This window comes from Mauremys mutica, chromosome 4 (assembly GCF_020497125.1).
Source record: "Mauremys mutica isolate MM-2020 ecotype Southern chromosome 4, ASM2049712v1, whole genome shotgun sequence".
Classification (NCBI taxonomy): domain Eukaryota; kingdom Metazoa; phylum Chordata; order Testudines; family Geoemydidae; genus Mauremys; species Mauremys mutica.
The window spans coordinates 7,498,071-7,514,846 of record NC_059075.1 but is presented as its reverse complement, the minus strand read 5'-3'; the positions used below and the strand labels follow the sequence as shown (position 1 = coordinate 7,514,846).

Here is a 16,776-nt window from a genome sequence, read left to right as displayed (position 1 = left end):
AGCTACTGCTGGAGCCTGGAGGAGCCCTCAGCAATGGCTCTGGCAGAGAGAGGTGTGGTCGGCTCCCTCGTCCTGCCCTGAGCATGGCTCCCCCTCATCCATCCTACCCCACCCATCCACCCCTGGAGCGCAGCTCCCCCGCCCTGCCCATGTCACCCACCCTCACCCCCTGAGGGTGGCTCTCCCTGCTCCGCCCTGCTCCCAGCACCCCCCACACTCAGAGCCCGGCTCTCTCTCCAATGTCCTGCTCCAGTCACCCCTAGAGCCCTGCTCAGCTGGCAGGGGGAGGGTGGTGGAGAAAGCAGTGAGCAGTGGCGGGGGGGAAGAGGAGCGGGGGGCAGGGCCTCCAGGGAAAGAGGTGGAGCAGAGGGCGGGGGAGGTTCTGGCGCTCAGTGACCAATTTTCACCAATGAGAAAGTTGGGCCACCCTAGCACAGCCCCCTGCATGGTGGGGCCTGACTTGAGGCTTCTAGGCACTTCCATAACATGACGGAGAAATATGTTTTCCGACTGAAATCATTTTTCTGCCAATTACATTTTGCAAAACTTTTGGAGACAAGTCCACAGCAAAAGCCCCAAAACGGGGCCCCTGGAACTATGGGCGGGGGGAAGGAGTGCTGAAATCTGTGGCTCAGCTACCTATCCCAGGCCTGAAATCATTTTCAAAGGGGGCTGCTGATTTTGAGTGGCTGTCTTGAGACACGTACGGCCTGATTTTCAAGGGTGAGGAGCACCCCACAGCTACCAGAGTCAATGTGGTGTCTTCAGAAGGGCACCCAAAGTGCACGTTGGAGAATAGTGCCATGGATGGGGTTGTTTGCATTGAGCATGAGCTCTCTGAACCCCGGACTGACTTCAAATTCCAACACTGATCCCCCTCCAGGCCGCTCTGCCTCGTTATCTCAGGGGTCGGATGGAAGTGATTAGAGATGGGTTGACATGACAATAGAATTTCTGCAGATATTAGTTGAGATGTCTGTGACGGAGTGTGAGGGAGTCAGGGCCCTGCACCCCCCACTTCCTGCGATTCACCGTGACTCTCAGCCAGCCAGTAAAACAGAAAGTTTATTAGACGACAGGAACACAGTCCAACCCAGAGCTTGTAGATACAGAAAACAGGACCTCTCAGTCAGGTCCATCTTGTGGGGTGGGGAGCCCAGACCCCAGTTCTGGGCCTCCCTCCGTTTCCGCAGCCAGCTTCAAACTGACACCCCCTCCAGCCCCTCCTCTGGCCTTTGTCTCTCTCCTAGGCAAGGAGGCCACCGGATCTCTTTGTTCTCCAACACCTTCAGTTGGCACCTTGCAGGGGAGGGACCCAGGCCATCAGTTGCCAGGAGACAAGGTGTCTGCAACAATCACACCCCCTTATCCCACCACCTAGATACTTAAGAAATGCATAGGGGAAACTGAGGCACCCACACAGCATTCAGAGAAAACATTAAGAACATTCCCACTTCGTCACAGTGTCGAAATGAATTTTCATTGGCTGCGTTTGTGTCTCTTTGGCAGTCACTTTCCACAAGTATTCTAGCAAATACCTTCACCTGCAGGGCAGTTCATAGAAAGAGCAGCGTTGTAGCCAACGTGATGGCGTATTCCAGAAAGCGAATGTTGCATTTGTAATCATGGGCATTCGCACTGGAGACCTGATTCAAAGAGCTGTGCCCATCAATCCGTGAACGGAAACGTAGCATGTCACCTCTGCATCCAGTCAGAATCCTTCTAGTTTAAATAATGTGGAACTTGCAGGAACCTGCTCTCAAGCACTGTTTGCAGGAATTGTTCCACCAGTGTGTGTTTCAAACAAAAACTTGCAGTGTGTTTTGTGACGATTTGCAACTGACAAAAGAGGCTAAATCCTTTGAGTAGGTCGTTTGCTGTGGATTAATTGCCCAGATCTAGAGATAACAACATTTATCAAAATCACGGGGGAGACGGGAGGATCCCTTAGTTAACGTTTGGAAAGCCCTATGAAAATGAAAACTGCCAGGTATTCAGTAGCAGCAGCAGTATTGTGTTCTGCTACTCAGCTGTATCAGGCCCTGCTGGAGTTCACCAGGTGGGAGGTTGCTGCATTGTAAGTGACCTTAGTGTTGAAGGGGACAAGGTACCAACCTGGGACCCAAGAGAGCTGTGTTCAGATTTTCTGCATGACCTTGGGCAAGTCACTTAATCTCTCTGTGCTTCAGTGTCCCTCTGTCAAGTGAGCGTAATACCACTACCTGGCCTCTCAGGGGTGTTGTGAGGATAAATATATAAAGATTCTGAGTGGAGCTGGTTGCAGAATGGAATTTCCAGCTCATGGGAAATTCCAACCTTTTGAAATTTGTTTTCCCCCTGAATCAGGGTGAAAAGTTCCAATTTCAAAATTTCTCACAGGACGGAAGTTCCAAAAATAATTGATTTAGAAACATCGAAAAAACCTTATTGAAAGGTTTTGTTTCAATAATGTCGGAACATTAATAAATATAATATAATATAATATAATTAATTAATTAATAATGGCAGGCAAGAGGAGGATAGTCACAGTGCATGTAGAAGAAAGGGGGAAGATGAACTTGGGACTCTTAATGGTGGATAGGCTGGTGAGTGTACATTTGAGGTTGGCGGGACGTGTGATAAAAATGAGAGCAGAATGACCATCAGAGAAAGCATGGGAAGAAGAAGACAGCAAGAAAGGAGGTGGAAAACTGAGGATACGATGGAAAGACTCTGTCTAGACAAATGTGAAGAGAAAGGGACTGGAACATCACAACCTAGAAACCCGTGCCATAGACCGGAAGGAGTAGCAAAGAATTGTGGGAACCTCTGACTCTGTGTAAATGGGAAAAGGAGTCGAGAAGTGAAGTGAAGTGATACTATACTATACTATATTTAGTAATCAACGTGAAATGAGAAAGTCCATTTCAATTTCAAATAATTTTTAAATGTTTTCATCAAAAATTTCATCAAATCACCACATTCCTGCAAAAACATTTCAATTTTGGGAAAACAGCATTTTCTTATGGAAAACTGTTCAGTCGAAAGTTTTCTGAATAGCTCTAATTGAAGCTGCTCAGCTTATGGGGGCGCTCTCTAAATAATCTAGGAGAATCAAAATGCCAATGCAGTTAGGTGTCATTATCTGCCCTGGGGACATAGAAACCACTGCGAGGTAGTTTAAAAGAGATTCACTCTGACATCCAAAAAGTCACCTTTTGAGCCAGGAGTGCCACTAATTTGTTCCGTTTTCTGTACCAGGCTGATAAACTAGCACGAGGATTTGGATAATCTAAAAGGTGCCGAGCACAATGGGATGGATAGTGCTCATCTCATAAAACTCAGGCCACTTACGTAGGTGCCTGAATGAGGATTTAGTCAGCTGGCTTTAGGCACTTGAGTTTGAAACTTTCAGCCTTTGTGTCTATTTATTATACAAATTATTGTTCAACTAAAGGTGTCTTGCCACACCCACCCATTCATCTTCGATCTGCCCCACGGTGAAACAGGACTAGATTAAAGCACACTACCAAGCTGTTAGTGCACATCAGCAGGATGCACACGGACACTTAGTGCACGGCAGGCTAGTGAGGGTTAGATTCACACCCTAGTTTGCCGCAAACTAAATATTTTTGTAGACAAGCCCTAAGTGACTGGGCCAAGGTCACACAGGAAAGTCTCAAGGGGAGCTGAATCCAAGGCTGCCAAGCCCCACGGTAGTATCCTAACCACTGGACCATCCTTCCTCTCACAGTTTACATTTGGGGAAACTGAAGTGCAGGGCTAACTCCAGTGATTTGCCCAAGGTCACACAGCTGAAGGGGGTCTGGGCTTGGACCCTGAACTCCAGGCCAATCACTAGACAATGCTGGTCTGAGGCCAGAATACATGTTCCTTGGTGTGAATGAATGCCATCCCCTAGCCGCCTGCTCCTGTATGCTCTGTTTATTGGTAACCTGCTTTGTGTTTCTTTCCGCATGCAGAGCCAGCTCTCCCAGGCACTGAATGGATTGTCAGACAGAGCCAAGGAAGCCAAAGAGTTCCTGGTGCAGCTACGAAACATGGTTCAGCAAATCCAGGTACCATACCAACCCGCTAGAGAAACAAACCCCCAACAGGTTAATACGCCATTTGTGACTTCATGCATCACCTCCGTGTCTTGTCTTTGCTTGGTGCCCTCCCTACCGCACACACAGCTGGCCCCACACCAAGGGACCCCTTTGCATCTCTCCCCGAGACTGCTGCACTGCTGGGCTAGCTCCAATCGCTCCCTTCTCTCTGGGATTGTCACTAATGCTTCCTTGTGTATCTACAAGGAGCAGCTGCTACTAGACAATTATCACAGCCAGTCTTCCACCTCCTTGCCTACAGAGTAACACTGACTCTCAGCCTGTCCTGGCTTTGACAAAGGAATATGGATTTCCAGCAGCAGATACAAAGTCTGCTTCCAACTTGCAATATTGCAATCAGCAGGGCTGTCAGTGAACCAGTTGTAGGAGAAGCAATGTAAAAGGCTCCTCTTCCGATCCCCATCCACAGAATGTGGGAGCTTAAACATGCTGGTCTGATTTTTAAGGGAATTTGTTTGAAGGTGTTTTGCTTCATCTCTTTAGCTATTCTTTAGGAATACTGGAGTCACGCTGTTATGTGTATAAAATCAGGCCATCTGGGGCCAGATTCTGACCCCTCACACTGAGCAGTACCTTACTCCACTGAAATCAACAGGATCTTCCATACTGCAAAGTGCAATTCAGCGGGAGAGAGGTATCAGGATCCCACCCTTCCTGAGCAAGATGCAGGCTACAGTCTGGCCGTTTCTGATCCCCAGCTGGAGGGAGAGCTGCATGTTTTTTCAGTAGAGGCTTAGTGCCAGCTGCCCTGTCCCTCGAGATTTGGAAGTGGCATGAATGTGGATTCCTAACCGAAGCCTTCCACATGAGTGCAATGAGCCTGGCACCGCAGTAAAACATGCTTTCGAGGTTAATGTTTAACAGATCTTCAGACAGAAGTGGCTTAAAATCTGACAGTGTAAAGTGCTGCTCTCTGTGGCATGGACAGCTTGTTTTGCTGTTCGCTCAGGTCTCCGGAACGGTGACCCACTTTCTGTCTTTCCCAAGGCACCATCAGTCTCTGCTGCTGCCAAATTGAAATACCCATTTACCCACCCCCTCCCAGCCAAAGTGCAGCTGTCCCCTGTGCGCAGCTCCTTCCTCCCAGCGTGGTGGGTTTAGTTCAGATGCCATTTCCAGCAGGATTTCCTGCCCCCGTTTGTACATGGCTGATGTGAACCTATCTCTGGGGGAGCAGTGTGAATGGAAGTGCTTGATAGTTCCAAACCTAGATTTCCAGGAACTTACTTCATTTAGACAATTACTGAATTAGCCGTGTTCCTCCCCATTATGATCCTGATCCTCCAGCCCTTACTCAGTCAGGGCCTGATTCAGCCACACTTAATCACACTGAGTAGTGTACCTCACTACGAGCAGCCACACCGAACCCAGTGGGGCCTCTCAGAGTAAGGTCATATTCAGTGTGAGTGGCAGAGTCTAGGGGTATGTCTACACTACCCGCCGGATCAGCGGGTAGCGATCGATTTATCGGGGTTCGATATATCGTGTCTCATCTAGATGCGATATATCGATGATCGATTTGTTGGGAATCAATATATCGCGTCTCATCTAGATGCGATATAGCGATCCCCGAATGCGCTCCAATCAACTCCAGAACTCCACCAGTGTGAGTGGTGGTAGCAGAGTCAATGGGGGGAGCCGTGGCCATCGATCCCGCGCGGTGAGGACGGGAGGTAAGTCGAAATAAGATATGTCGACTTCAGCTACGCTAATCCCATAGCTGAAGTTGCGTATCTTACATCGACACCCCCCCTACAGTGTAGACCAGGCCTAGGAGGCCCCAGCTAAGCGAAGCACTTAAACAATGTGTCCTCAACTCTAAGCACATGAACACTCCCAGTGAAGATTACAGGGCTACTTTCTGGGGCAGGGGCCATCTTTCTGTTCTGTGTTTGTACAGCTCCTAGCACGATGGAGGCCTGGTCCAGGACTGGGGCTCCTGGCTGCTACGGCAATAGACATAATAAATAACAAGAATGATAACCTAGCCCGTTGAATTTAGTGAGATGTCTCACCTGAGTAAGACTCAGCCTCTGCAAAAGGTAAACTGGAACCCAAAACTGTCACCATAGCACTGCACTGATACTTGTGATTGATTAAAATCAATGCGTTATTGACAAGATTTCATGTTATAGGCTGGGCCAATTGCTAACAACTTGGCCCCATTTTACGCAGCCTTTTGAGAGAACTCTGCTGGATGTAGGGACGAGATTGTGCCTTCGCCGGGTACAGAGGTACAGCTCAGTGTCGTGTGCAGTAACTGTTTGGTTTGATAACCCCCGAAATCAAGGTTCACAACCACATGAAATGACCAAATGAACATAATAGCCCAAAAACATCCGAGGATTTCCCCATCCCAACTAACACCCTCAAACGAATAAAAATCCCGACAGCTCAGTGAACTCTTCAGAATTAAGGAATTATTAAAGGCCCAAATTAGCATAACATTGATAACGTGCAGATCAAAACTGAAATCTTCTGGGGATGAGGCACATTAGCCCTGAGGCAATAAAGCACGTTTACAGCACTGCATAGATGTGTACGGTTAATTACTTAAAGGAACTTACCTTCCACGTAGCCTGCCCTCCAGCTCTTAGTGGGCTCAGAGAAGTTTGCAGGTGGCTATTCATGTCTTCACAATCCCATATTATCTCCTTGCTCCTGCCACCCTTACTCTCTAAGTATTTCTTATTCATGCCACTAGTCCCATGACCTTCGATGGGCCTGATCGTGTGAGTAAAATTGCATCCCTGAGTAGGGCCTTGCAGGATTGGGATCTGAATAAACACTGCAAGATCTCGAGCGATCGGAGGGGTCTGGAGCTGTTTCGCAGAGTTAGTGCAGTTAAGGTTTAGTGCATAGCACACAGTAACTCTTTCACTGGATGGAGGCAGGAAGAACTAAAAGTTGTTTAACTCTTAAAACGCTGAGACAAATATATTCATCCTCAGTAAATTCCACCTGGTTTCTGCTATTCCAGTTCCTTCTATATTTGCCCACGTCATCTAATCTAAGCTCCCAAACGCATCCCAGGACAACCCCTCGCAGCCCCTTCAGGCTCCCCCCACTCCCAGTTCCCTCATCCCACACACCCGACCTGACCAGCCAGTCCGCTGCTGGAAAACCTCCCACCCTTACCCAGATGTGGACTCCACTCCAACCCACCTGCGGAGAGCCAGTTCCTATCCCAACTGACTGGCCAGTGAGAGGCTGAAGGGACATATCTGGAGGGGCCGGGGGCCAATGGGAGCTTCCAACAACATGGAGTCAGAGTAGTTAACATGTGGGGGGGTCCCCTCCAGACGCGTGCTCCTCCCCCTGGCTGGGCTGCAGCAGGCGCAGGTGAAATCCCTGGGGCTGTGAGCTGTGCTTTGTTAACACAGGAGAACAGCGTGGAGTTCGAAGCCTGCCTGGTGGCACAGTGCGATGCCCTCATTGACGCGCTCAACAGGAGGAAAGCCCAGCTGCTGTCCCGAGTCAACAAGGAGCACGAGCACAAACTGAAGGTCAGTTCAAAGCTTTCTGATTTCTGAGCCTCTTGTTTCCCGGTCGTAATTTTAACCCAGCTCTTGAGTGAAATCAGCAGAGCCTTTCTGACTGAAGTGATTCAGTCGTTCTGGCTCCGCCTCACATCTTTTCTTAATCAATGTTCTGTCACAGAGCGTTGTGGCAATTCACGAACCTTTACCCACTTTTCAGCAGTTAGGCTCACGGTTAAGGTTGGCCCTGCTAGGCCGCAGTTATGACAACAGCCCTCAGCTCTGTTGACTTCAGTGGGAGGTGAGGCAGGGTGACCGTACGTCCTGTTCTGGCCGGGACAGTGCCGTTTCTAAGCGCTGTCCCAGCCGTCCTGACTTGCGGAGCTTGGGTGGGGGGAGGGTCAGCCCCAGCCGCAGGCTGCACAGGGCACGGAGCTGGGGGAGGGGGTCAGCCCCAACCACAGGCAGTGGGGGCTGCAGGGGGTTTGGGGGTCAGCCCCACCCATGGGTGTCATGGGGCACGGAGCTCAGGGGTAGGGCGTCAGCCCCAGCCTTGGGAGAGGGGGGGCAGCGGCTTGGGCTCAGACGAGCCCCAGCCGTCCCGTTTTTACTTTAGGAAATATGGTCACCCTAAGGTGAGGGCCCCCAGCACCTTGCAAGATCAGCCCCTAAATTAGCCGTGGTGCAGAGGGGCAGGTACAGGCATGCAACAGGAAGAGGACAGTGATTGTGTTTGCTCTGCACGGCACGCACCTTTATGTTAAGGGATCAGGTCAGACATGACAGTCGGGTACTCAGCTACTCCAGGGGTGCCATAGGAAACCCCCAGACAGCACAGGAGAGGAGGCGCAAGAAGTGAAGCTGAAAGTGGGACCTGAAGGAGAAGGGAAGGCAGCGTTACCCTTCAGTTCGTCACTCGGCAGTTCCTTGATGAACAGTGTCTGCTCTTTTCAGCTGGCTCGTATCTGCCAAAGGGCGTCCGGGGCTTAGGCTAAACAGAGATTGTCAGGTAGGTGTGAGTTGATGTGTTGGTGCTAGCGCGGTATCCATTGGCTGGTGTAACCGTACATCAGCAAGCCAGCCACGCAGGCCCAGGGCAATCCCACTGAAGTGGGTCACCCAGAGCCTGAGGTACTGAGAAGGCACAACCATGTCACGCTGAGCTTTCCGGGGCTGTTATCTGAGTGTGTTTCTGTTACTCGTCTGAAACCTGCTTGCAGAGAAGTGTCCTCTCTCTCTCTCTCCTTGTATGTTTGGCACATAGCACAGCGTTGGGCCGTCCGAATGGCTTTGACTCATTTTGTAGCCCTTCCCTAGGATAGATCTAGCCGGGTTTCCCCCCCCGAGAGCTGAGGGAGCCTGAAGGGCATTGTCGCCAATCTCACGTTCACCCTCACAATGAAGAAACCTGATGCTCTAGCTTAGGGCTACTCAAGCGTTTTCATCGCATGAGTCACATCTTAGCAAGGAAGCTGCCGTGTGGACCAGCACCCCACCACCCCATTTCACAAGTGCACAGATCACTGCCCCTCTCACTCGTGAAGGCATAACAGCCTTGTCCCTGACACCTTTCTTTCTTGTCCTTGTTTGGCCACCAATTAAATTCCCACCTCCAAAGTCAGGGCCTCTGCTTTGCCCTGCAGCGCTGACAGAAGTCAGAGTTTAAGAACAAAGCCGCTGTGCTTTGTAGCTCGGCATTCCTTGTGGGATAATGTGAGGAGTCGGATCGAAGCCAGCCAGCTGTCTGAGCTTGGCCCGGCTAAGTCAGCGAGGGTGGGACAGGGCTGTTTGGCAATCAGTTCTGCGGGGTGGGGAAACTGTTTTCCCCTCAGCGTTTTAGAGCCCCGAACACAGTTCTGTTGCTCCGTCACAGAGAAAAATACCCAGCCCCAAATGGGACTCCTTCAAACTCTAAACACAGCTCGAATTTTCAGACTTGGTTCCCTAAAGCCAGGCACTTACATTCATACTTAGGAACCCAACTGAAAGCGCTCTCCCTTTCAGACATGCTGTGTCCCCACAGCTCCCAGCAGCTTCCCACCCGCCACTTTTATTTAGGGGCCTTACTGTGGGCAGCCATGTTTGAAAATGTTGGCCACGGCTGGTCTGTGAATGAAGCTGCAGCAAAGGCTTCTGGGAAGAGGGAAGGTTGCCTAATGCGACCTGGTTCAAAGAGCCAGCAAGAAGTGCCCATGCCATATTCCGGGTCCCCCAGTAGCAGTGACGATTGAACACTGGTTTTAATTTCTTACTGCCGTGGGATGGACTCTCCAAAGCAATTGGTCTTTCAAATCCAGCGGCCATCCCCCCTAGTCGGTAACAGTTTCAATGTAGGTCAGACTGTTCCCTTTAATTCACATGCTAGGGGATAAGTAATAAAGGCAGCAGAACTGGTACTTTGAAGATTATCTGGGAGTGAACAGCACATTACATAACATGGTCTTGTCTTAATTGTGCGACAGAATCCTATGCAGCGCATGTGTATACACATGCCGTGGGGCTTTTGCATTGTTAAGGTGGTATGTGTGACGGGTTGGATCACAGAAACCCCCTTGGGAGCTGCCAACTGATGTGCCAAAACTACTTCTGCTCCTGTTTTCCCTGCCAGCTCAGGACTCCAGCACCCTGTCTTGCTGAGCCAGACACTCCCGTCTGCTCCAACAAAGATCCAAAGCTGCAGGTTTACCTGAAAACAGCTCACAGAAGTGTGCTTGTCTTTAGCACTCAGATGCCCAACTCTCAATGTGGTCTAAACCCAAATAGATCCATTTTACCCTGTATAAAGCTTATGCAGGGTAAACTCATAAATTGTTCACCCTCTATAACACTGATAGAGAGAGATGCGCAGCTTTTTGCTCCCCCTGGTATTAATACACACTCTGAGTTAATTAATAAGTAAAAATTGATTTTATTAAATCCAGAAAGTCGGATTTAAGTGGTTCCAAGTAGTGACAGACAGAACAAAGTAAGTCACCAAGCAAAATAAAATAAAACGTGCAAATCTATGTCTAATCAAACTGAATACAGATAATCTCACCCTCAGAGATGTTTCAGTAAGGTTTTTCTCAGACTGGACGCCTTCCAGGCCTGAGCACAATTCTTTCCCCTGGTACAGCTCTTGTTCCAGCTCAGGTGATAGCTAGGAGGTTCTTCAGGATGGCTCCTCTCCCTTTGTTCTCTTCCACCCTTTATAAATCTTTTGCATAAGGCGGGAACCCTTTTGTCCCTCTCTGAGTTCCCACCTCCTCCTTCTCGATGGAAAGACACCAGGTTAAATGACCCTCAGATTTATATTTCATACTTCTAGTTTCAGATACAAGAGTGGTACATTTATACAAATAGCATGATCACACTCAGTAGATTATAAGCTTTGCAACGATACCTTACAAGAGACCTTTTGCATGAAGCATATTCCAGTTACATTATATTCACTTACTATTAAATTTTTATAAAACCATATAGACTGCCCAACGTCACAGTGTGCTCACCCTTTCCATAAAGCCTGGGTCTGGTAGCATCCGTCCCCTGGAGGCCAGGGATGGGGCATGCATGGGGCACCTCTTCAGTTGTGCCATGGCTGCTCCCACCAGCCCAGGAGCTGCGTATTGGGCAGTGGGGCTGTGCAATTCACAGACCCACCAGCCGCGCCTCTGCCACTCCCCTAGTGCATGCACAGAAATGCCCCTGCTCCAATGGGCTGCCATGTTGGGCTCAGGAATGGTCATTGGCCTCTGTATTTGGCACTGATGCGACCGCCGCTGGAATAGTGTGTCCAGTTCTGGTGCTCACAGTTCAAGAAGGATGTTGATAAACTGGAGAGGGGTCAGAGAAGAGCCACACGAGAAGGATTAAAGGATTAGAAAGAATGTCTTACATAGACCCAAGAATCTCAATCTACGTAGCGTAACAAAGAGAAGGTTAAGGGGTGACTTGATCACAGTCTGCAAGTACCTATATGGGGAATATTTAATAACGGGCTCGTTAGTCTAGCAGAGAAAGGTCTAATATGACTAAATGGCTGGAAGTTAAAGCTAGATACATTCAGACTGGAAATTGGGCATAAGTTTTTAGCAGTGAGTAATTAACCCTGGAACAATTTACCAGGGGTTGTGGTGGATTCTCCATCACTGACCGTTTAACAAAATCAAGATTGGTTGTCTTTCTAAAAGATCTGCTCTGGGAGTTATTTGGGGGAGGGCCTATGGCCTGTGTCATACAGGAGGTCAGACTAGATGATCACCGTGGTCCCTTCTGGCTCTGGAATCTATGAAGCTATGAATTGTCCTGAGTGGCCATTTTGCAGACTCATCTCCTCCATCAGTCCTTCTGTGCTTCAGCCCTTCTTTTCCATGTCCTCTCTGCAGCTGGGAAGATTTCTCCCTTGTTGCTTGAATCATTGCAGAGCTGCACGGTTCTTCCCCAACGCAAAGGACCCGATGCCTGCCCTCTGCTATAGCTGTGCCGGCACAGGAATCGCTGTTGGGCTGACACTGCTGTCAGGGTCAGACAGGAACTCAGCCACCATGGAAAGGGGATGTGAAATGTAAGCAGCGTTGCGCATGAAACTACAGAGCAGCTGTCATTCCAAAGGGGACGGGACCTCAGCTGCCACTGAACCTGAGGGAGCATTGTGATTGGCATGGACTGTGAAATGTAACAAAGCCAGTAGCATTTGTACTGAGACTGCGGAGCATTGGAATTGCTGTACAGAGGGTGGAAATGTTACTGGAGTCTGTCAAGAGGGAAGCGATCCAGTATTCAGAACTGCAGCTTTGGACCTGATTCCTCATTCCCCTGCAGTCATTTATACCAGCACTAAGTGGGCATAAGACATTACTCAGTCAGAATGGTCGCACTTGCATTCTGCACCTGGCACTCAGTTTGCACTGCCGCACAGCAGCGGCTCTTGAAAGGATCTTTCTGCTTGCTTGCAGTGGTGCAGTGGCCCTGGTTATCAGTGAGGAAGAGGAGAGAGAGCAGAGCTTTGCTCTGTAGGCTGGGTCGATGCCGCAGATTTGTCCAAATTTCTGTTCCCGTTCAGCATTCCGGAATGTGTGTTAACAGGGCTTCCGAGCTGACCTACTTTATCTGACACATATTTCACGGACAGAGCGGCACATCGCCACGTTTGCCCAAAGAGCCGACTCAAATGTGTCCCCTGGATGGAAATATTTGTAAGAAAATTACCTAAAATGGGACGATTTTTCACTCTTCTTTCCCCCCCCCACTTTTTCCTTATATTGCCAAATGCCTGTGGAGATCAGAACTTCCAGAACAACCCCCTCCTTATTCGTGCTCCATGTTAAAGACTTGGTTTTTAGAAACAAAAAATGCAGTCCTTGTGAGAAGCAGTGGTGGGCATCATTTTAAATAATCACCAGCCAAGAATCCCCCTTCACTCTTAGCTGTAATAATCCCCCCTCCCCCCCTCCCCAGCTGCATTTTTCTAATGCTCACTTTTGGCTTTATTTCTAAATTCGAGATGCTGCAGAATGCGATGCTGTCCGAAAGCCTAGTAGTTTGTGCGAGTGACATACAAGCTTCTCTGCACAGTTCTCCAAGGGTGAAATTCATGTAGGGGCAACCCAAAGCATAACCCTATCTAGGTCTTGCTTGCGCTCTCCATAATAATGCTTAAGTGGACCATTCTGGCCTTTGGCATACAGATGATGTTTGCCCTCAATGCATTTTAATCTGTAACCACACTAACCTCACCCCTGAACCCCAGTTGTCAGATTCCCTGGAGAGACTGATGACATGGACAGATGTGCATTAAGGGCTATGCTGTGGTCACAAAACGTGTACCACTCCTGACCTTAGCCGGTGTATGACCCTAGATCTCCAGAGGTGAAAGGCTAATCTGTTCACCTCGTACTCACAGAATGCTTCTGGATCCAGGGGAGCTGGCTTCAGAAATTAGAGCTGAGATTTTCAAAAAAAGTTTAAGGCAATTAGGTTCCTAACTCCCATGAGGCACCTAACTCCTTCAGGTTCTTTGAAAATCCAAGCTGAAATATTAGAGTTTGGGGAGTTGGGTGGTGGGGGGCAAGGAAATTCGTGGAAGTAACACTGGGAGTATTTTTTCTGCTTGAAGTTACCACTAAGAGCCTCACACCATTAAAACGAGCCTCTTAACTCTGGGCTACGCTACAGACTTAAGTCGACTTCGGTTGGATCGACTTAGAATCACCCCGGTAATTACTGTGGTGGTTCGTGTCCTCGCTGCCCTTTCTGTCGGGGGCGCACGTCCTCACCAGCAGTGCTTCCACCGACTTAAGGGGGAAGTGTGGGGGGCTGAGAGCCTGGATTCTCAGCTCCACGCAGCTCCCCACCAGGAGCCTGGCTCCCCACCAGGCTCCCTGCTACCTGCCGGGAGCCCAGGCGGCTGCTGGGCTTTCAGCAGTGAGCTCGGAGCTTAGTGCAGCCGAGCTCCCAGCGGGGAACAGGGAGCTCAGAGCCCAGGCGGCACGCAGATTCCCTGCAGGGAGCTGAGCGCCTGGGTGGCAGGTTGGAACCGGGACCCCCGGGCCCAGGGGGCAGCAGGGCTCCCAGCGGGGAACAGGGAGCTCAGAGCCCAGGCAGCAGCCCAGCTTGGAACAGGGAGCAGGGAGCTGGGACCCGGGAATGGCTCCCAGCGAGGAGTGGGGAGCCCGGGTGGCAGCCCAGCAGAGCCCTAGCTGAAGCCCACCTCCCACTCCAGGGTGACAGCCCCAGCTGAGAGCAGCTTTCTTCTCAATTTCACGGCTCCAGCAGGGAGCCATGAAAATGACAAGAACGACAGCCCACAGCCAGTGTAATAACCCGCAGTGTCTACATGGACACTGCGTCGCCCCAGCTACACCGACATGAGCCCCACACCTCTCATGGAGGTGGAGTTATTATGTCAGTGTAGCAGGGCTGTAGTGTGGATACCAACATAATTAGGTTGACGTAAGCTGCCTTACGTCTAACTCTAGTGTAGACCAGGCCTCAGCATGTTACCCTTTGAGCATAGAATCATAGAATCATAGCATATCAGGGTTGGGAGGGACCTCAGGAGGTCATCTAGTCCCACCCCCTGCTCAGAGCAGGACCAATTCCCAACTAAATCATCCCAGTCAGGGCTTTGTCAAGCCTGACCTTAAAAACCTCTAAGGATGGAGATTCCACCACCTCCCTAGGTAACCCATTCCAGTGCTTCACCACCCTACTAGTGAAATAGTGTTTCCTAATATCCAACCTAGACCTCCCGCACTGCAACTTGAGACCATTACTCCTTGTTCTCTCATATGGTACCACTGAGAACAGTCTAGATCCATCCTCTTTGGAACCCCCTTTCAGGTAGTTGAAAGCAGCTATCAAATCCCCCCTCATTCTTCTCTTCTGCAGACTAAACAAGCCCAGTTCCCCCAGCCTCTCCTCAGAAGTCATGTGCTCCAGCCCCCTAATCATTTTTGTTGCCCTCCGCTGGACTCTTTCCAATTTGTCCACATCCTTTTTGTAGTGTGGGGCCCCAAACTGGACACAGTACTCCAAATGAGGCCTCACCAATGTCGAACAGAGGGGAATGATCATGTCCCTCGATCTGCTGGCAATACCCCTACTTATACAGCCTAAAATGCTGTTAGCCTTCTTGGCAACAAAGGCACACTGTCGACTCATGTCCAGCTTCTCGTCCACTGTAACCCCCAGGTCCTTTTCTTCAGAACTGCTGCCTAGCCACTCGGTTCCTAGTCTGTAGCAGTGCATGGGATTCTTCTGTCCTAAGTGCAGGACTCTGCACTTGTCCTTGTTGAGCCTCATCAGATTTCTTTTGGCCCAATCCTCTAATTTGTCTAGGTCCCTCTGTATCCTATCCCTACCTTCCAGCGTATCTACCTCTCCCCCCAGCTTAGTGTCAGCAGCTAACATGAGACCTTCCTGTGCTTTCTTTACAAAAACTCTCCAGTCCCCACATTGTCTCTCAGTCTTGTATACCTTGCTCGTGCCCATGGGAGGTATCTGAGCACCTTGCGGAAGTGTCTCTGCACTGGGGAGTGGACAAGGGAGAAGCTATGACAAGGGGTTAAAGGCTGGACAGTTCATTTTTCTGCTACCTGAGGGAGGATTGATTGTAAAAGGTTTCAAGTGTCTTGGACACAGTCTGTTGGGACTCTGCCCGCACATGTAGAGAAAGCACAACGCCAAGTGCAAGAGACCATCTTGCAGAGACTGTAGAGTAAGGATTGGGATTAATAGTAAGAGGCAGCTGAATTTGCGGGCTCCTGGGTATCACAAAACAAAGACATCTGACTCATTCTCCTTAGAACAGAGAGCTGGCGCATTGAGCCTGAGAGGCAGCAAAGACTGCAGAAGAAAGAGATGACATTGCAAAATGCAGGAGCTTGAGGAGCTGTTAAAGAAGTCAAATGTAAATGGACTTTCTATCAAAATTTATTATTACCCTGAGTTGTCTCTTAGTGATGAGGTTTTACGCCTCTAGCCTTCTCATACCACTTTGCTTTCTGCTGGTTTTACTAAATTGTTTTATTAGCTCTAACTTCTCTGGGGCTTTCTAGTTTGTTCTCCATTTGTGTACTTTTCACTGGAACCTGGGCTTGGAACTGCACCTTACAGATCCTTTGCTGGAAATCATAGGACTGGAAGGGACCTCGAGAGGTCATCTCAATCTCATCTCATCTCAGATGAGATCATTCAAGTTTCCTACATATGGTACCTCCAGCATCGTGATGACCATTATTGCCACTGCAATTCCAGTTACGAACCCCCTCTGATCTCCACTGAAACATGTCCGACCGGAAATACTTTGTAAAAATTACACATAGGCATTGTAAGTTAGGCCTGAATGTCAGAATCTTTCCAGTTGTTCTTGCCACCTGCGTTTTAACCACTTCTCCTGTTAGTTCTGTACCACAAAAGGAGCATTCCCAACCCCCATGTTCCCCCGACTGATAACCCTTTTCTCTGTCTGCATTTGGGAAAACAGCCCCTCTTTAGTTTCGGTCATAGATTTTAAGACCAGAAGGGACCATTACAATGATCTGTTGTGACTTCCTTCATAACACAGGCCAGAAACGTCACCCAGCACATCTGGCCCAACCTGTGGTGGACCTTGAGCACATCCCAGGCTGGTTCAAAGACTCCAGGTGATAGAGAATTCACCACACCTCTTGCTTATTTGTTCTAATGGTTAATGAGGGCACTAGGTA

The 16,776-nt window shown here is 49.4% G+C and overlaps 1 protein-coding gene across 11 annotated transcripts in view; it reads left to right on the top strand.

The window, feature by feature from the left end:
• The window catches only part of TRIM9 (tripartite motif containing 9), a 127,908-nt gene that overhangs the window by 60,998 nt on the left and 50,134 nt on the right, over positions 1-16,776 (top strand). For 6 of the 11 annotated variants that reach the window (XM_045014156.1, XM_045014163.1, XM_045014162.1 and 3 more), the window contains exons 2-3: positions 3,963-4,058; positions 7,493-7,615. In XM_045014156.1, the coding sequence (XP_044870091.1) occupies positions 3,963-4,058; positions 7,493-7,615 (219 nt within the window). Of the gene's footprint in view, positions 1-3,962; positions 4,098-7,492; positions 7,616-16,776 lie in introns of all 11 variants that reach the window. The other 5 variants (XM_045014154.1, XM_045014153.1, XM_045014160.1 and 2 more) reach the window with 1 other exon arrangement.